The sequence below is a fragment of the Polypterus senegalus genome, chromosome 4 (assembly GCF_016835505.1).
Source record: "Polypterus senegalus isolate Bchr_013 chromosome 4, ASM1683550v1, whole genome shotgun sequence".
NCBI classification, from domain to species: Eukaryota; Metazoa; Chordata; class Cladistia; order Polypteriformes; family Polypteridae; genus Polypterus; species Polypterus senegalus.
In genome coordinates, this window is record NC_053157.1 from 136,768,182 (window position 1) to 136,789,558 (window position 21,377).

Consider the following 21,377-nt stretch of genomic DNA (forward strand, 5'->3'; position numbering starts at 1 on the left):
CTGCGTTACCCAAAGCAATACAATAGCAACTGCTACAACAAAACTGCACAAATGAGAAAACAAAATGGCATCAAGTGAAGGTTCAAAATACTTTTAGGACCATTAAAACAGCAGAATCCCAAAACACTAACAGCAGAAATGGACTCAATATATAACAAAATCTGCATGCATCATCATGAGTCTGGTCAGTATTCACCACTACCACATTTTGAAAGCCAAATCTGTAGGAAATGAGCGAAGTCTCAGTATTGTTATAATTAACATTCTTTAGTCGTTTTTTGTAGCCTATCCTGGACAGATTTTCAATAAGAATGCATCTAATTTGGGATTCTAAATATTACATCGAATTTTAATTTTAAAACTAAAAAAGTTAAAAATATTTATTTTAGTTTTTTATGAGTTTGGGAATGATTGCGTGAGTTATTGTCATAGCAATCTATCCCAGAACCACCCTGGAAAATGCAATGCATGCCGTCACAGGAAAGAAACACATAAAAAGCGACAATTGCTTCCTATTTGTATCCGAATATTGGTTAAAAACAGTATTAATCCTTAATAAAAGACTTCCTGGACTAAGAATTAGTTTTTATTTTGACATTTTGAATTTGCCTTAATGATGGTAATGATCCTGGCACGAACTCCCAACTACATTCCTGTCTCCTGATAACCTTCATAAAAAATTGTTCTGAGTCAGTATAAGCATGTCTGAGCTCCTTGTAAAATACTCGTTCATATTTGTGTTGTGTGAAGCAGAATTTAACAAGTCAAAAAGAACTGGAGGCTTCCAAAAGATGCTACACAAGCAGGCCAGGGACTTCACTGGCTAGCCCAAAAAAGGCTCACACATTCCAGTTAATCCAAGAAAACTGCCTACCAGGTTCGATCTAGAGAGGCCAAAATGGGTGAAACTGATTAAACAGTTTAAAATATAAAGAAATGTACCAAATTATATCAAAATGCCCTACTGGAGGGGATAACCGCAGACCCCTGGCTTGTAGATAAAAGGGCAATGAATAATCTTTACAAGTAAAGAATAGTTATTAACAAAATAGAAAAATGTAATAAAAATGCTCATAAGGCCATAAAGGAATTCTCTAAAAGGCAATCCAGTGCACACAAGTTCCAAACAAACATTCTCAAGTAAAATCTACTAATGGAAGTGACAAAGTCCATCAATGAGAAATCACAACTGAAACAATCCTCATATAAAGACTCCTAATAATTGCAGTGAACCACTGGGTGGCTCAGTCCCTCTGATCCCCAGATAAAGGCAGTAGAAAGATCCATCCATGGTTATGTCATGGTGACTCCACCCACAAAATCCATGGAATGGAGGCACATTTAAAAGGACAGTACACACAAAGATAACAAAATACATCGAAATAAGACAAAATAATTTTTCAAAAATAGCAAACACCTATTGTAATTCAAATTAATACATGACAGTTTGGAAATCCCATGATGACCAAAAGGAATGAAATATAGATTTTAAATAGGTTCCTTTCACAGCAGAACATATAGATACCTCCCCATCATTAATTGGTATATTGAATAGCTTACCAGTGCACGGAGCCTGGAGTCAGACTGGGGTACAAAGTAATAATTAGTTTTGGGCAAAACACTTGTATCACTATTAGAATATTCAAATGGATATTTGGTTAAAAAGTTTTAGTTTATCAATAACTAGCCGACCGCCGCATAATTATTTATTGATGGGTGAACACTTCCTGAAAGACACAGTTGTCCAAATGGGGTGGCTTTGAGAATACGACTGTGAGTGAATGAAAAGATGGAACTCTGGAGAGAGCAGCATACAATTGTCCGTGACTGAAAACTGGTTTTGGCAGATACAGGCATATCTTTTTGAAAGTTTGGCCCTGTGCCTTATTAATTCTCATTGCAAAGCTTAATCTAACAGGAAATTGTCTGCGTGTAAAAGGCAAATTTGAATCTGATGGGGTCAGGGAAATCCGGGGAATAAGGACAGTTTGTGAGGTAGCAGCTCCGACAGTTTTACACTCCAGTACATTGTGGTGAATGCTGGTAACAGTTAGTCTAGTGCCATTACAGAGACCTCTTGCTGGCATGAGGTTTCTGAGAAGCATGATGACTGAACCAATGTTAATTTTGAGTTTATGCGGAGGCATGCCAGTGGGAGTAAGACTGTTAAGAAACTCTTCGGGGAATGAAAGTTGATCTGCAGGATCATCTGTGGTGATGGAGTCAACGCTGGTGAAAGTTACTTCATCGGTAGGGATACGTTTCAGTACTTGGTCATTAAGGTGTAGCGAGTCTCTGTTGGTGACGCTTAATATAGCTTGCATACTGAGTTGTTCCAGAGTGACAGTTGAGAAGTTGATGCCTCGGGAGAGTGGACGCGGGAGGAGGATTAGAGTTGGTGGGCGGGACTCTGTCATGCGTACCCCATGACGAGGGAGGAGGGTTAGAGTTGGTGGATGGGGCTCTGTCGTGCGTACCCCATGGTCAGGTGACTTGGTCGATTTATATATAGAAAAGCAGCCGGAAGCGAAAAGAACAATGAAAAGTCAACGTGGCTCAGAGGTGCATGTGGACTGTAGCAGAGACGAAAGCAACTGAGGCTGCGTTTGGTGAGGTGTTGCGTGTGAGCACATGAGCAGGCAGTGTGCATGCCTCAAGAGTGAGGGTGAGGAGGGTTAGAGTTAGCAGGCGTGGCTCTGTGAGTTGGCGGACGTGGCTTTGTTGTGCGTACCTCATGGTTGGGCGACTTAGTCAATTATATATATAGATAGTTGTGCCTCAAAAGAAAATAGCAGATTCACTCACAGCAATACAATTTTAACAGCTTTACTTGGGGAAATAAGGAGTGTTGTATGGCTTTGTCATTTTGTACTGACTGACCGCCCATTTCCTTCATAATATTTCTGCTGATACCTAAACTACTTTGTGCTGTGCTATTGACTAAGAAGTACAAGTTAATACAAAATAAAGCCTCACAGAAAAAGAATAATTTGGACCAGATTAAGAAAGAAGAGTCTGAAAAAGCTTAATATGTATCTTTTTTCTCTTCTAGCTAATCAACATGATCAAGTGAATGTAAGAGGTTACTACGGCTGGAAACTGCAGGACAGACAATATTCTCACTTTGGATTTTTCAACTCACCCTTCTTTGAGTCCAGAGCAAAGATGTCTGCCCTCTTTTACAGTGAACTGATCACCAACCGAGGAGTTTCCTCTGAAGCAACAGCCACCACATCCTGCAAGGAGCAGGAGGGACAGGAGCTCACAGGCTGTGAAGCATGCACTTTCATCATCAAGTGGAAGGCTTTTCTCTTCTTCGGCATTTGCCTGCTTATCACCACCACACTTCTCATCACTGTGCTTTTCACATATGTCAGGAAAAGAAGGAAGCCACATTAAAGGATCTGCTATCTTTTACTCTGGGCCAACCCCATCTCTCAGAAAGAAAAGCACCTCCAGTTTACCTCGTGTGAATATAAATTATAAGAAGTATTTGTACCTTCCGAGTGAAAAACAAAGAGGTTTGTTAATTTAACTTTAAACGAAAGGATACTTAGAGAGAGAGAAAGAGAGAGTAACAGGGAAAACAATATACCTCAAGAAGGAGGAGGCAGGAAATAATGTAAAATCATAAAAAGACATCAAAGGTTTTCATTACCTGCAAACTGATTATCAAGTGGGGTGGACAGTTCAGGACTGTGAGGGCTGCAGGCAGGCTTTCATTCCAACCATTATTCCAGGACAAAGAGCTCTTTGTTTAAGCAAGACGGCTTGCTTAGCTGTCTGTCTGCAGTTACACAACTACTAATGAATCGGCTTTTACTTCCTAGTAAAATTCAGGAGGATGATTACTACTGCTATAGCCTTTCCTGCACGCCAAGCTGGTATTGTTTGCTTCAGTTTAATCCCTTAACAGCTAATGAACTGTTGTCTTAATTAGGTAACTTATTTTAAGAATGTATTTTTAAAGCAAAATAAAGAAATGCTGAGAGGATCCATCCATCCATCCATTATCCAACCCGCTACATCCTAACTACAGGGTCATGGGGGTCTGCTGGAGCCAATCCCAGCCAACACAGGGCGCAATGCAGGAAACAAACCCCGGGCAAGGCGCCAGCCCACCACAGTGCTGAGAGGATGACATTTTATAATTCTCCATGTTCATTTTAAGGAAAAAATTGGGTATCAAAACATTTCTAACACTGTAGACAGATTTGTGAAATGGCTGGTTCTATAAAATAAAATTTCTGATTATGACAAGGGTAGGAACAAAACCCTGCTGGTGCTTCCACCCAGAACCAGAACTAAACTGCCCTGTTCTACACAGGAGTGAGCACTATAATTGCTATAATAAAAAAATGTATATACAGTATATACTAAATGCTACAGCATGTAGTATATGCTGTCTGTTTGTGTACAGAAAAAGTAACACATACATGCCCACACAATTATTATTTCATTGTTGCTATGTTTTTCTATCCCTCCTTCTGCCTCTTATATAGAGGAGGCTATATATATATATATATATATATATATATATATATATATATATATATATAGAGAGAGAGAGAGAGAGAGAGAGGGGGGCCTTTAGGGGGTGTCTGATATCCCCAAACCCAATACATAGCTACACTAGCCAGTCTCACGTTCAAATAAGCCTTTATTCTCCTTTTTCCTTCATTTAAGCAGGCCACATGCCATAATATAATAAGATTTAACTCACTACCTTTTTCTTTCCTTGCTTTCCTTACTTCACCTCTACGCTTGTGCTTACTCCGCTCCTGACTCTGACTCACCTGGCTGAGAATGATGATCATCTTTAAAAGCAGGACCCAGAAGTATTTTCTGGTACATCACCAGTATACATTGGGAGCACTTCTGGTTCATACAGATGAGAGCAGAGCAGAGATTTTTCTTCCATTCAGTTTCTTATCTGGAAGTCAGTAATTGCTGCCAATGTAATTAATATTAATTTGCTTGTCCTTGATTCTTTATCTCTTAAACAGTTACACTCACTCCTTTTATTTGCTTCTCATTTTTCTAAGCAGCTATCAATTGATAATGAGACAGCACTACAAATTTCTCGCCACTTAACTTGATCCTATTGACACCCACATGGATTCATTTAAATTTATCTTTTTCATTACAATATTTGGAAAAAAAGCAAGAAAGGTATGTGACAGACCAAGCAGTGCTAATCTAAGTAACAGAATTAAACAACAGACTAATTAACAGCAAATAAATTAAGCTACAGCAAAACTGCAAAGTCCCTGTGGCCCTCTAAGGCGGAGTTTCAGTTGCGTTTCTTGCAGAAAATAAATCTATGTTATCTTTTTTAAATACTTTTACATTTTTGGACAGAATGGGGTTGTGGAGCCCCTTAGCCAAAGCACTTCCATGAACAGTGAATAGTAAAATGAACCAATTTTTTGTTCTTAATACAAACATCTGTCCTAGCCACCGAAGACCACAGTATGCTGGTACCCCTCAGGACTTGATATGCCTTTCCCTTCAGCTATAAGCCTAGTTTCCTGGTCTGTAACAATCATTCATTCATTTATAAATGTACTTCTTCTAATCAGAGTTATAGTGAGGCAAAGCCTAATCCAGCAGCAAGAGGAATCATGGGAAGTTATGGAGTTGTGGAAGGTACACACTTGCTTTTTTTCAGTGACACTGTTGGGTTTTTAATTTTAAGATACATTACTACCAGTTTTTAGGTGATGTTCTTTGACGGAAATATTCAAGAAGTATTTAATGTTTTGGTCCTTCACCTACAAGTGTGTAATATAATTAGCTTTACGTACATGGAATTAAAAAAGCAGGTATAAAATATGTACCAATGTCAGCATTTGATTTTATGTGCTGCAGTTCTTTTTCTGGACATCATCTTCAGTGTGTGTTTTTGTTGTTTTTTTGCAGGCAGTTGTCATATTTGGTGCATATGTGTCTTTTAAATGTACATATTGTATATGTCCAAATTAATTTATTATACTAAAAAACATCAAGATAATGCCTTTTATTTCTTTTTATGCTAACTCTCCCAAAGCCTGATTAAAAATGTGTTTGATATGTTAGATGAATATGCCTATCTTTAAGAGTTTTGTTTGATTTTATTTTTATTAAAAACTGCTTTGAAACACAAAATGGAACTTCTTGATCAAAGTGTGAAAACCAACACACATTAATGTGCTCCATTTTAAAATGTTTTCAAGGCACCAGTTGTGAGGCCAGACAGTGTTCAGAAGCCATTAAGAAGGCTAACAGAATGTTAGGTTATATAGCACGATGTGTGGAGTACAAGTCCAAGGAGGTTATGATCAACCTTTATAATGCACTGGTGAGGCCTCATCTGGAGTACTGTGTGCAGTTTTGGTCTCCGGGCTACAAAAAGGACATCGCAACTCTAGAAAAGGTCCAGAGAAGAGCGACTAGGCTGATTCCAGGGCTACAGGGGTTGAATTATGAGGAAAAATTTAAAGAGCTGAGCTTTTTTCAGTTTAAGCAAAAGAAAATTAAGGGGTGACGTGATTGAAGTGTTTAAAATTATGAAGGGAATTAGTACAGTGAATCAAGACTGTTATTTTAAAATGAGCTCATCAAGAACACGGGGACACAGTTGGAAACTTGTAAAGAGTAAGCTTGACACAAACATTAGGAAGTTTTCCTTTACACAGAGAACCACAGACACTTGGAATAAGCTACCAAATAGCGTGATTGACAGTAAGACTTTAAAGACTTTCAAAACTCGACTTGATGTTTTGTTAGAAGAATTAGGACTGATGAACTTTGTTAGGCTGAATGGCCTGTTCTCCTCTAGATTGGTCTAATGTTTTACTGTTGTCCTAATGCACACTAAATTTAGAACCTTTACAGCTCATGGTATACTTCGAGGTAGAAGGAAACTGGAGCACAGCTATGCACAAAGTAAAATGCCCAAAAACAAAAGAAATTCCAATAACACTTAAATACACAAAAAGAGGTGTTGATCAACAATTTCTATATATTGTGGCAAGCGGCTGGGGGTGGTATCCAGCTGAGATGTCTGAAAGGACCAGAGGAGGGATTACGCCTCCTCCAGACCACGAGGAGGCAACCGCCCTGGTGGCTTTGGGGACCACGGGAACTTAGCTTGGAAGATCAACCTTATAGGTGCCTGTGGTTACCGCCAGGGGACGACCCGATACCTCAGGAGCCCTGGTCCTCAGCACTTCTGCCACACCCGGAAGTGCTGGGGGGAAGAAGACCAGGGACAAACCAGAGTGCTTTCGGGTGCACAGCCGGCACTTCCTTCACACCAGGGAGTGCCGGCAGGAGTTCGTTGGGAGGCACCTGGAGCACATCCAGGTGTGTATAAAAGGGGCCGCTCCCTCCATTCGATGGCTGGAGTCGGGAGGAAGAGAGGCAGAGCTCGGGAGGAGAGGAGTGGAGATGGACCTGAAGAGAGGCATTGGAAAAGGCCTGGACTTTGGGGGTGAAAGTGGGTTGGGTGCGGTCACTTGTATAAATATGTACAATAAACGTGTGTTGGGTGTTAATCCTACGGTGTCTGCCTGTCTGTGTCCGGACCGGCGTCCACAATATATAAAAACCAATGTCTGTCTGTCTGTCTGTTTTTTACGAGAGAACTACTTAATGGATTTAGATTGTTTTTTTTTCTATTATTTGCTTGAACATTCCGGTTGATTTTGCGACCTCTCTCATCACGCCAAGTATCATAGTTCAATTGCGGTACCGATTTATTTGCGCGAATCCAAGAGAAACGCAGCGGGCTGAGGAGAGGGGAGCAGGGTCCTTCTCACTCACGCACCAGCCTCAGGTGCATTTTATATCTGCTTAGCTAGTGAACAAGGGAACTACTTAATGGATTTAGATTGGGCCTTGTTCTAGAATTTGCTTGAACATTCTGGTTGATTTTGTGACTTCTCCCATCACGCTAAGAATCATAGGTTGCTTGCAGGAGCGATATATTCGCGCTAATCTGAGACAGAGGCTGCAGGCCAAGGGAAGGGGTAACAGTGACGTCAAGAGTAGAGAACTGGGCAGGGCCTTCCTCGCTGTCCTGTTTTAACGTCTACGTGGGTGAAGCTGCAGGGGACAGCTAGTTTACAATATAATCAAGGACATTTAGTAGAAAGCGTAAAGAACGTCTGTGCCTGGTTTGATACTGATAATTAATACTGCCCCCAAGATCAGCCCCATCTCTGGGATCAGTTCTGTTTGAGACTGGCTCGGTGTAGGTTCCAGCCAAGAGGAATTTACAGTTCTTACTTCAGCAGAATTCATGCCTTGGCACACAAAATACATTTCAAGGTCAGTATTGGACCAACATCTCAGCCAATATGAGGTAGCAGGGTCATCACATACGCCATAGCATTCTCTGAAATATAGCACACCAAGTGGGCTCTTTATAAGGCACATCAGTAAGCCTAATGTGACCATAGAACAGCCTGTGCTAGTCAGGATAGACCCGGCAAAATGTCAACATCACACCTAAAGGGGGAATACGAAGGCCCTGAGAAGCAGTTTCTCATCAGCCTGAGCTAAAACCGGTTTCCGCCTTTGTCCGAGCAGATGGTCCTTCTGAACACCATGTGTGGAGTGCGTCCTTGGGACGTGAACTGAGCTCCGTCTATCTCAATTGACCCCACATTTTACAAAGAATAATTAGAATGTTTGGAATTTTGCAACAACATCTTTATTATATATTTAAAAAAAAAACATTGTTGAGTGCATGTCAGTATTATTTGGGAGTTTTGCACTTAAAGGGCCCTCCATCAAAAGCATCATACAAAATACCTCCTACCTTTCAACTTATGCCACAAGGTAGGACATACACTGGAACTGGGGGTCTAACCCAAGCCATGAGATCCAGGCCCAGACCATTACACTTCAGAGCTGGCATTACGTTTTGAGGTAGGTTGTGTTCCCCGTTCAACCCGCCAGCCTGTGACATGAGACTCATCACTCCAGAGGGTGACTTTCTACTGCTCCAGTATCTAATGGTGGTAGGCTCGACACCACACTAACTGATGCTTGGCAGCTGCACATGCCGATCAGATAAGTGACTTCTCAGCTAAAATGTTATTTAGCCCCCAATGAACAATTCTTGTGCTGATTCCAGAGGCCATTTGGACTCAGTAGGACCATTTTAACCAAGGCCAGATCATTTTTATACATTATGTGGATGCACTTTTGTAGGTCCTGGACATTCTCACTTCTCACAGTAATATCACTTAAACTTGATCTGGGCAGCTGAAGCAGAGGAGAAGTCAAACAGACACATGAGAATAGTGGCACACAGTAGTATGGGAGCACCACATTGAAGGCCATGGGGCTGTTCAGAATATTCATGTCTGCTGCTGATGTGTTTCTATGCAGACGAGATAGCGAAGAATGAGGTTGACTTATATAGCCAAATTCACTTTCTAGAGGACGTGTCATGTAGTGGAACTTTAACACTTACAATTGATGCAAGTTCCCTGCAACATGGAGACAGCAACAGGTTAAGTCTTAAAGAATGACTTTTTTTTGCTCCAGTTTTCATTCACTGCAATAAATAAAACAAAATTCAGTCAGAAATATACTGAGTACAGCATTCCAAGTATTCATGTTTATCATTATATCACAACAAGTCATACTCAACACCACCCTCCACGCAGTTGAATACAGGGTTATGCAAACAAAGAGCCATTATAAAGATTGTGGTCCAGTATACTGAGACATCAAAACAAAACAAAATTAAACAGGAGGCCGGGGGCTTGTTATAGAATAACACCAATGAATTCTTTTCAGATTCTGAAAACACAAGATCCTTGTAAGGACAATTTGACTATTTAATTTTTAGAGAATAAGATATACAGTACCCTCCATAATGTTTGGGACAAATACACATTTTTTTCCTTCATTTTCCCCTCAGCTCCACAGTTTAAATTTACAAATCAAACAATTAAGATGTGATTGAAGTGCACATTGCAGACTTTCATTAAGGGTGTTTGTAGACATTTTGCTCTCAACTTGTTGAAATGACACTTTTTCTATATGCCCCCCCGATTCAGGACACCATAATGTTTGGGACAATTGGCATCACAGGGGTTTGTGATTTCTCAGGTGCTTTATGAGATACCTCGGTTTACTTCTACCCTTTGGAGTCTTTAGGTGCCATTGTTCAATGTTTCAATGAAAGTTCAACAAACAACTTCAACAAAACCTTAGAATTACCTAAATCAATTATCTGGAATATCACTAAGAAGGAAGAGTGCAATGGTGAGCTTAGTAATTACAAAAGGAGTGGTAGGCCAAGGAAGACCTCCACTGCTGATGACAGGAGAATCCTCACTATAGTAAAGAAAAATCCCAAACACCTGTCTGACAGATCAGAAACAGTCTTCAGGGGGCAGACCACGTCAGAGACCACTATCTGTAGAAGACTTCATGAACAGAAAAGGCCACACTGCAAGCTGCAGACCACTACTTAACCACAAAAACAGAATGGCCAGATTACAGTTTGAGAAAAATAGCTTGCAGAATTGTGGAACAAGGTCTTATGGTCAGACTAGACAATTGTGAACCTGTATCAGAGTGATGACAAGATCAAAGTGTGAAGATGAAAAGGAACTGCCCAAGATCCAAAGCATGGTGGTTGGGAGTATTAGGGCTTGGTCATCTACAGCTGCCACAAGTACTGGCACACTTCCCTTCATTGATGATGCAACTGCTAACTTTATTGGCACAATGAATTTTGAGGTGAACATAAAGATCTCATCTGCTCAAGTTCCAATAAATGCCTCCAAATTCATTGGACGGTGCTTCGTCCTACAACAAAACAATGATGCCACAGATATTGCTGAGGCAATATGGACATCTTTCAAAGATATAAATGGAAAAATCTTGAATTGTCATGTCAGTCACACGATTTAAATCCAATCCAACTGGGCATTCCTTCCACATGCTGAAGAGAAAACTTAAGGGGACAAGTCCCCAAAACAAGCAGGAGTTGAAGATGGTTGCATTACAAGCTTGGCAGAGCATCACCAGAGAAGCTCAGCACCTGATGTCTACTGTATGAATCATAGACTTCAAGAAGTTATTGCATGCAAAGGATATGCAACAAAGTGCTATGTCAAGTCAAGGGTGGGAGCATGCGCTGGATACAGCATGTTGCTGCACCCAGCACACAATGAACCACCCTGATTGGGACCCAAGTGCAGTCACATTTAAATGGTTTGATTTGTAATTTTGAACAGTGGAGAAGAGGAAATATGTTAATGTCCTAAACATTACAGAGGGCGCTGTATTTTTTTTTTACTTTTTAGAGATCTGCCAGTATATAAAAAAAACAAATCTAAATGTCCTTTTTCTGATGGACTACCTTAGTCAAAATGCTATTCTCTCATCTATCCAAATGGCTTTTTCATTTAAATGCTGTTGTATTGAGATCTCCAATTGGGGGTTGAACATCTTAACATATCCAGTTTGAGGAGAATTAAAAGATTTCTCCAGTGCTTGGCAATTATTAAAATGGGCATCACTCATTATTTCAGTGCAAAACCCTTAAATTTCAGGCTGAGATTTTATCAATAATCTCTCACTTCCTTTGGAACTCAAAAACAATTTCTCCCACCTTGATCATTACAACCCCTGAGCTTTCACACTATGGCGATTATGCAGATGGGCTTACCACCTTTTTACCCAAAAAAATCCTGGTATCCTTTCAAGCATGATCTTGTTGGTTTTCGCACCCCATTTCCTTTTTATTTCTCTCCCCTCTCCAATTCCCAGAAATGATCCACCATGGGACAAACATCTGCTGCATCAATGCTAACATTCCCATTCCCTTGCACAGATTTTGCAGCTACCTTCATCACTCTTCTTTTCATACACTTATCTCCAACTCACCAAGTTTGTTATGGCACAATCCCCTCCTACCTCTCTCTCTGCAGTCAATCACTAGTCACGGTACAATTCAGTTCTTGTGGAATTCCATTCATCTCAGATTAGTGGGGCATGTTGTACTACTACGGACAATCGGTCAGGAGCCGCTCACTTGGTAGGAAACTGGAAAAACTTAATCAGTGAGCCCAATTACTCATGATGCAGTGTACACTAAATAAACATATTCTTCCAAGATATTCTGATGGCAAAATTTAGACCAATTAAGTAAAACTCCACATTTTCCACTAACAAAGTAAACAATGACATCTATTTCAAGGACATACTGCACCCTAGACCTAAACATCATCAACACTACTCAGTTGCTGCAGGCCTCTTAAGAGTGCCCATTAAGACATGAGTGTAAACAAGAGACCAATGTGAACTAGAAACAGCTCTGGGTATTGCAACAATGAACCAAGAGTATGGAAGTGAACAGCAAACCAATGAGCCAACCAAGACAAAATATTCTGTACTGAATGTTCATCGTCTGATCCTGTTGCAGGAATGCTTTAACTGGAATGAAATATTCTTCCAAGTTTTGTCCATGTTAACTCTTTATAAGAAATAATTTTAAAGCCAATCCTATCACAAAACAGTCGTTCAATATAAGTTAAACCAAAACAAAAACACAGAAAAATTTTTAACTGTCAAAACTTTATTTTACTCAGCAAGAGAGACAAGTAAAATTAATCAGTCTGCTCCTCAACCACAGTGCTCTTTTCACTGACATAGATGCCATCCAAGAATTTGCGGATGTCTTTCTTCTTTACAGTTGTTGCTTGCTGAATCAAAGCAGCTGAAAATAAATTGACCAAGAAAAAAGAAAATGTTACAGGAGCAACAATGACAAAATTAGCATTCTTCATATTTTTCTCCACCACTCTGAACATAATTTACAAATACTTCAGAAAGTGCCTACATTTTAATCAAGTAATGGTATAATTCTAAGATAGTCAAATAAACAGTGACAGCAGTACAATACACTGGATAAACAAAGTTTGATGTCCTCTATTAGTACTCAACAGTAATATTGAACAGTGTCTGTTCATTAACTGCAGGAATAATAAACTCAAAATCTGTAATTTGCTGCATATATGGGCAACTCTGCATTGAGATAAAAAGGAAAAAAAAAACAAAAAACTACAGAATGTCACTTTATACTATCAAGTCTTTTTTTTCTTGCGTCAAGTATTTCCTTTTATTTTCTAGAATACAGTTGAGCCTCCATGGAAGAATGGCTTACTTGAATAGTAACTGCTTGGCAGATGAAGTGACATACTTTGGATTAAATTTTCAACTTGCAATCACCAGTACAGAAATATTCATTCTTATGTGTTTTTCTCCCACAGCTCCAATGATGTTCAGGTCAGGTGAACTGGAGATTGCAAATTAGCAAATGTGTGTATGCCTGGAGAATCTGTAGGCTCCAGGTGTAGCCAATGAATACAATGGGGGACACTTAGCAGTGAAACACCTTAATATTCAAGGGAAAGATGGATACAGAAAAGCAAAGAAATTATGCTCTTCTGTACTTTCCTGTAGGCTTTATCTCAAGTCCAAACCAGTTACATACATTTAAGCTTAAAATGGCTTTTTATTGGTTCCATTTCTTAAGGCACTGAAAACTTGCCAAACTCTTCTGCTCGAATGAGTCTTGAAATGTTACATTTTCTAAAGTAAATATTTTTATTTAGATGTTATATAGTTAGTGTAGTCTCCACTAGAGAAATAGTTGTCAAAAAATGTGCATCTTACATTTGAACAACAACAAATAAAGATAATGTTTGAATGATGCAGGACTATCCGCAAAAACCTAAAAGAAATACTGCACAACAGAATATTAAAATATGGATCAATCACAGACCTATTAAAATAAATCAAAAGATATTATGTTGTATTTGGCACATATGAAAAAGATGAATTTCAACCAAGATGACCTGTGAATAAAAATAAGTTAATTTTGGGTAGCAGACGAAGAATGGTCCATGAATTCTACACAATTCCGCATTTATTTTGGAGGACGAGGGTTAACCACTTGATGGTCAAGACACATTATTCTAACCTTGAACTGTTTATTGATCTTGCTCCACTACAGCTCCCTTCTCAGAGATGTAAATGCCATCCAAGAATTTTCTGATATCCTTATTTTTCACTGAAGTTGACTGCTGGATCAGTGCAGCTAAGAAATAAAAACTAAAGTAAATTATACAAAAGAAAGCAGCATGCAAAAATAAAAAGGCAAAGCAAAAGGTGTGAAGTGAGTGAAAAAGGAAAAAAAAATGAACAAAAACAAAATAAATTGCTCAGACAGAAGGATTTGCTTTTGATAACTGAAATGTTTATATAAAAATGCATTTCTTTAAGAGTTGAGGTCCAATTTGACTCTTAAATATTTCCTTCTGCAAAGCATTTTTTTGACTTAAGCCATTATGTGCTCACTTTCTACATGAACCAATTACCTACGTACAAATAAACAAAAGAATAAAGAAATGAATAATCAAAACAAAACAGGATACCAAATTATAGATTTAACAAGAATCTGTCCACAGGCAGATCACCCTACAAAAAAAGATGATTTTTATTTCATCTGTATATGCGTTGCTCTGTTGACAAAGCTGTTTAAATATTAAAGATTAAGTGGATTAAATATTAAAAATTAGCACCATCTGCTCTTTGTTGAAGATTTCCATTTTGCATCAGCCTGAGCATGCTGCATGAGGTGTAAAAATGCTAGACATACTGAATTCTGAATAAATGTACGTAAATTGTCAATTTTTAAGTAAACACTAAATAGAGGCCGTAACTATGAAGCCAAAAAAGTATACGTATACCCAGAAAAGGCATCACATTCAAAATCATTCGGCACTTTATTGCATTGTCAAGCAACTGTTTAATTTATAAACTTGGACACTGACCTGAATTTGACACCAGCTCAATGTCATTACCCTCAAGAACCAGTTCATCTTTCTGAGCCTGAGACAAAGCACAGTTTACACCTATTAAAAAAGACAAAACACAAGGATGGTCAAACAGTGTTAAGGCAACTCATCGACTGAAAAATTCTAAAATGAAGACTTGTAAATTCAAATTTAATTCTAACTTAAACACCACTTCCAGGGCTCCCCAAAATCTGCAAAAGAAAACAGTTCTTAATAAAATGTATGACTACCCTGGGGAAGTTCATTGGATATAGCCTATGGTTCCTCAATTTTTTCAGCGGGCAGCAAATCAGTGGGATTAGTCAAAAACATATCTACACAAATGACACGTTTTAACTTTCCTATTTTCTTATTAGAATACCCTGCACTGTGAGACAATCTTCAAGTACAACATGAGAAAATGCAGTCAAGAACAACTTTTTTGCAGTGGCAATCAAAGATTTACATCTTTTAAGACTGTGCAATTTAATTATAAGCTTTGTTAAACTCCAAAACAAACTCTTCTAAGGATACAGTCAATGGATTTGGTGAACACTGGGAAGAAGTAAGGAGGGTAACTGATCAGCTAGGTGAATGAGGAATGGTGTAAAAGGGAGCATATTATAGTTAAAACTACAGATTGTAATCCATACTTTGAAAAACTGGTTGTCGGAATTCATCCACATTATTTGCCCCAGAAATAAAGCTACATTATCCTTGTTAACGTTGCTGGACTCCTGCAATCCAAGGGACTAGGGGATATAGAAAAAGGCAACACGCGGATCATATACTTTTTTTTTTTAATCAATTTCCCCTTCCACTGACACTTTGTTACAATGATCAGTCCCCCTCACCACCAACTCATAATGCTTCAATTGGAATTGCCAGTGACCAGTCCACCTCTGTTCATAAGTATGAGTTGTCCATAACTGAAGACCAAAAGGCAACAATTAAGCATGCTACACTCAGGAAAAGCTGCAGGAACAGATGAAGTCAGTCCTTGAATTCTTAAAGCTCAGGGTGACCAACTTTGTGGTATCCTGGGTCATCTACTATTCAGTCCTTAAGGCTTCAGAAAGTGCCACTGCTATAGAAAACATCCTGCATTGTTCCTGTCCCAATGAAGGCAAGCACCTCTTCACCTACAGGTTACATAGTCCAGTGGTACATACAACTGACATTATGATTATTGAGAAGCTGGCTCCTGAATGAGTCCTCTTGTGGTAGACAACATGTACCCAACGCAGTATTCCTAACAAACAAAGACTACAACGAAGGATGGAATTATCCATCTCCAATGCAAAGCTTGTTCTCACCTGGACAAAGCTGGCCACCCTGTGAAGATTATTTTTGATTTCTCTAGTGCCTTCAACACTATCCAGACACCTCTGTTAAGAAGTAAGCTTAGAGATATACACATGGATGTGCCTGTGGTGTCTTAAGACAATGGACAGTCTGGCAGGCTGAAATTTGTGAGACTCGAGGACTGTGTCTTTGATAAGGATGTGAGCACCAGTGAAGTACCACAAGGAACAGTCTCGTTTCCTTTTCTCTTCAATCTGCGCACGTGATATTAATAAAAGACTAGGTCAAGTTACTTGCCAAAAATCTCAGACAATTGTGCACTTATAGGGGGTGTCAATAAGGGGGATGGGAAGGAGTTTAGGAGTCAGGTGGAGAACTTTGTTTCTTAATGCAGAAAGAATGGTCTGTAACCTAAAATCAAAAACACCTAGGAACTGGTTATTGACTTTCGCCACATGAAACACCTTTCAAGATTGGTCACTGTACAGTGAGAGGATTTAGAGGTGGTCAGCATCAAAGATAGGCCGGACTGGTCTCATAATGCAGAGGAACTATATAAGGACAGAGCACTCTTTTCTCTTAGGAGAATGCATTCCTTTATTGTGGGAAATGACATTTGTCCCATCTTCTACAATTCTGTAAAGGCCAGCACGACTTTCTAAGCTGTACTGGCCCCACCAATTCAACAAACTAATTAAAATTGCAGATCCAGTTATGGGATGCACTCTGGTCCTACTGTAAGTAGTATCAAAGGAGAGAATGAAAGCAAAACTGAGTGCCATTATGAACAATGCCACTCATCCTCTCTCTGACATGCTAACATTCAACTACTCACCTAACAATGATGAATATAAAACAAGCATCTTTAATAAATTATATAATGTTTAGAAATCCACTGGCCTATGACTGACAAAATCATTAGTCGGATTAGGAGATTACCACTAATTTCAGGCCCTGAAAGCACATTTGAAAGAGTGGCACAGAGATCATGGCTTTAAAGCCCAAAGTATGAATCCTGAACCAAGTGAAGTGGATCTCGGCAGAATTTGTACATTCTACTGGTAGCAGCATGGAATATCCTCCACCATCCCAACTTCAGGCATGGTAGGAACCTAGCCCACTGTGACTCTACACTAGATAAGCAGGTTAGATAATGGACAGGCAGGCAAAGAAACATCATTTATCACAACCTCTTGGTTGTGATAAATGATGCACGTGGAAGTGCTATTTTTATTATGTTAAATTCTTTCCAGATCAACTTACTTTAACACACCTTTAACTTCAACGCAACTCAACTCATAAGCCCAGTTGTGCTAAAATATTTTATGGAAAGAAATTTACACAGATAACCAGCATTGAAATAAACCACTCAAAAGATCAGAATGTACAGTATATACAAGAATTACTGCTGACATTTTCATGGAAATGAGCATGTACTTGTTTTAATCAAAATAACCTCTTGAAGTTTGCTGGTTTAACTGTGGAAGTATCTCTGCTGTAAACAGCATCTAGGTCTGGAATGGTCAAATTCAGGTTTTGCTATTAGATTTTCTAATACTTGCGTTAGGTGAAGGTAAACTCACATTTAGTTGTATCACAAATCAAACTAATTGTTACCCCAAGACCCACTGTGGACATGGAGAAAAACACTTAAAAGTGTTGAAATACTTGAATTGTTAATGACCCTGTACAACTATTAGAGAACAGCTTGCTTCTGAAGGCACTGTGTGGACATACACATTCTACCAACAGTATGATATTTACAAACTATGTATTACACAAACATTTTCACAATAAACCAACACCCCCCCCCCAATACTAATAATAAAAAAAAAAAAACCAAACAAACAAAAACTTGGCTAAAAAGATCACACAATTGAGGCATTATTCAGGCATATTGACAATGATATAAGGGAGCACCAACAGAGTTTCTTGACACACTTCTAACTGAAAGTAATTCACTAGCCAGAAGTATTTGATGTGTGTCAGACTTATTGACATGGACCACCAAGTACTTCTAGCAGGTTCATTTCCCATTTATAAATTTATGGCCAAAATCAGTTAATAAGCTTGACTGATACATAACTATTTCTCCTGCCTAAAGGCATTTTGCAAATGTACACCTGTGAAATTTTAATTATATCTGTAATTACTATCGTGAAATTTGCTTAACCAAGATCAGAGTCTTGGAGCAGCATTAAGTCACAGATGTGAAGGTGACAATCTTGCAGAACTTCTGCAATCAAGCAGACTGAACTGACTCGTGTGCTTCCTTGTGTTATACTTAACTAAAAAAAATATATAAAAACTGTGACAAATCAGTTTAAGGCCAAAACCATAATATCCATACATATTTTCAACAGCCAGCAACTTTGAGATAGCAAAGAAACATGAAACACAGAAAAACACCAACAAAACAGTAGTGTGCTTTACAGCATCATATGTTAAGAACAAAAGACTGAGACAGAAATTGAGGAGGTTAAAGCAATTTAAAACTTGGTAAATATTAATTTAGGCAACTAAGCCAAAAAATATCTTGGAAAACGATGCCTAGAAAGAAAGGAGTCCAACACAATTATGAACCAAAACTGATAACATCTAATGAGAAAAACTCTGATGAAACGGAGTGTAATGAAAGAGTCAAGCATCAAACAAAACAACATTGGCAAGGCTAAAAACAAGGATATATAAATATGTAGAAATAAAACTAAAAAAGGACTACCACACAAAAACTTTGCTTACAACAAAATAAAAACACTATCACCAACAGATACGCATTCGCTTTCTGAATACTTTCAATCCTATATAGGCAACACCATGTACAAGGCAGGAAAGGAACCTGGACAGTCCTTTGGAGGACAGGACACACGCTTAATCATGCTTGGTAAATTCTGAAGTTGACATTTAGCCTAACCTGACAAAACCCAAATGTACAAATAGATAGCATTCAAATACATTCCAAAACTTTATTACACAAAATGTATTCACTTGTTTTTTGGCGACGGTCAAATTGCAGCATTTTAAGCAAAAAGCTATACTACCAAATCAAGAGATTTTATCCTTTTAGAAATGGCATGTCAATGCAGTCAACAAACATACTCACCTTGTCTCATTCTGACCCTTCTAATGTACTTCTCTCCCAGAAAATTTCTGATTTCAACAAGTCCACCATTCTCTTGGATGACCACGTTGATGGGGAAATGAGCATACACAGACCTCATCTTGTAACGAAAGCCCTAAAGATAAGAAAAATTACAGAATACTATTAAAAATGCATGTTAGAAAAACTGTGTTTGCAGCTAGATCATCAATTCAAGAAACTGCTAAAAATCCAAAGTAGAATCCATAATGTTAAACTTGATCTCACACCGGGTATTACTTTTTGTCCAAGTAGTACCTACTTAGGTCAAAAAAGGCTTTATGATCAATGAAATCTCCTTCCAAAAAAGAAAAACAAGGATGATCCTGTTTACCAACACCATATCTCAATGAAATCTAAGTCATTTCATGAAAACTGCTGCCATTGGTAACCAGAATAGTTTCAACTACTGTATTTCAGTATCCTATCATATTTTTCTATTATGACTTTATTTAAGTACATTTGGGGTTTTGGTACTTGTTCCATACTCTAATAGTGAGCTTTCAGTGAACAGTGGGTACCCTATAAAGTAAGCCAATGACTGTCTGTATATAAAAATGGAAAACTACCACAGGCTCCTAATACATACCAAAGTCACTCCTTTGATCATATTCTGAACATGACTGCAGATGGTTCTTACTGTAGCAAGCTCCTTTCTGTTTCCCCACCATTTGTCAACACGAAGCTACGAAGAAAAGACAATTCATTTTAAGAAGATAACCCCTCATTCTAATGTCTGTCAGTAGTGCTTTTTTGCCATTCACTCCCGATACCCCGGCTTTTATTAATCGATTACTACTGTACTGCTCACTTTGTAGATTAACAATGCACTGAAATTACTGTTGACCCTTTAAAGCACCTTATAAAGGTGCATGTTGATGGCACTATATAAAAAAGACCATATTGCCATGACTCTAACTTGTTTCACCACAGGACAAAAAAAAAAAAACTAATGGGGTAGAAAAGTTTAGTACCTTCTCTCATACCAAAAAAACGTTTTAAAGGTGCAAGACTGTTAAAGCACTTGCACGTTTCCGTCAGTGAACCGTGGGTACATACAAACACAATCTCTACATTAGGCAATACACTTACCCTTCTTCGCTTTTTACCCAGGAGACTGAGCTCCAAATTAATGTGATTGAACTCTCTGCGAAGAACACCTCGAGGTCCCTTGACGATCACAGTTCGCCCATCAAGTTTCACCTCGACTGGGAGAAGAAAAAAGCAAGTCAGCTCGATCTCGTTAGACTTCCAGTTACCAAGCCACTCTCACTTTAGTTGTGTCTTTGCTTACCATTGTCGGGGATGTCGACGGTCTGGTTGCTGAGAATGGTCTTCATCCTATAATTGAAGCATACACACTGCCATTAACAATGTGGACTTTTCATGCGGACGACACACAAACCTAATTGGACATACATCAGACATCACAACAGCCCATACTAAAGACACCGCGCTACCAGATGGCTACAATACTAAACTACAATATATACTGCACGACGCTTTAATAATGCCCCTTGACAAGCACAAATCATCCGGTGACATAAACGACACGTACGTTTATGTCTAACTATGAAGCAGGCGACAGGCCTGCGCGTCGCGCCTTCAGATACAAAACATTTTAAAGGTATCTCAAGCTTATGGCTTTCCAAAAATATTATATCTATAATGTTGGACATAATGTGCTTGGTTACTTCACTTGATGATTTTGGCTGAAACAACGTATTTCCAAAGGATTAAACCGGATTTTCAGTAACTCTGCATAACGCCATCTTACTCTTACCTCGCCTGTGATAGGGAAAAGGGAGAGGAACCGACGTCAGGACGCAATTGTACATAAGCGACGTGTTACGTCAACAAGTCGTCCGTACAGACAGAACTAGCCGATGCCAGAAGTCATTCGAAAGCTAGCAGTTAACACTAAACGAGCTGTAAAGAAGAAGGTGTGTGTCTGTCACTCCTTTTTTCAAAAGTAATATATCTGTATTACTTTCTAGAATTGCCAAATTGTTTGTTTAAATGTTCTTTTTTTCTGTTTATAAATCTGAAGATAAAAAATAGTAAATGTCCATTTCATATTG

At 38.7% G+C, this 21,377-nt stretch overlaps 2 protein-coding genes across 3 annotated transcripts in view; one reads left to right on the forward strand and one right to left on the reverse strand.

Moving 5' to 3' along the window:
* LOC120528751 (beta-klotho-like) overlaps nt 1-3,409 on the forward strand; it is a 29,862-nt gene extending 26,453 nt beyond the window's left edge. Inside the window, exon 5 of the mRNA XM_039752894.1 lies at nt 3,053-3,409. Within this exon, the coding sequence (XP_039608828.1) occupies nt 3,053-3,399 (347 nt within the window). The 3' untranslated portion in view covers nt 3,400-3,409. The remainder of the gene's footprint in view (nt 1-3,052) is intronic.
* A 9,160-nt stretch (nt 3,410-12,569) lies between these two features.
* rpl9 (ribosomal protein L9) lies at nt 12,570-20,701 on the reverse strand. Of its 2 annotated transcripts, XM_039751309.1 has the most exons (7): nt 20,591-20,700; nt 20,389-20,504; nt 19,886-19,981; nt 19,261-19,393; nt 14,850-14,930; nt 13,997-14,113; nt 12,657-12,730 (listed from the first exon to the last, which is right to left on the reverse strand). In XM_039751309.1, the coding sequence occupies exons 1-6, from the start codon at nt 20,634-20,636 to the stop codon at nt 14,007-14,009; spliced, it is 579 nt and encodes a 192-aa protein (XP_039607243.1). In that variant the 5' UTR covers nt 20,637-20,700; the 3' UTR covers nt 12,657-12,730; nt 13,997-14,006. The 2 variants fall into 2 exon arrangements, with proteins under 2 accessions (XP_039607242.1, XP_039607243.1); XM_039751308.1 differs by lacking the exon at nt 13,997-14,113 and having other exon boundaries at nt 12,570-12,730; nt 20,591-20,701.
* Nucleotides 20,702-21,377: the final 676 nt, after the last annotated feature.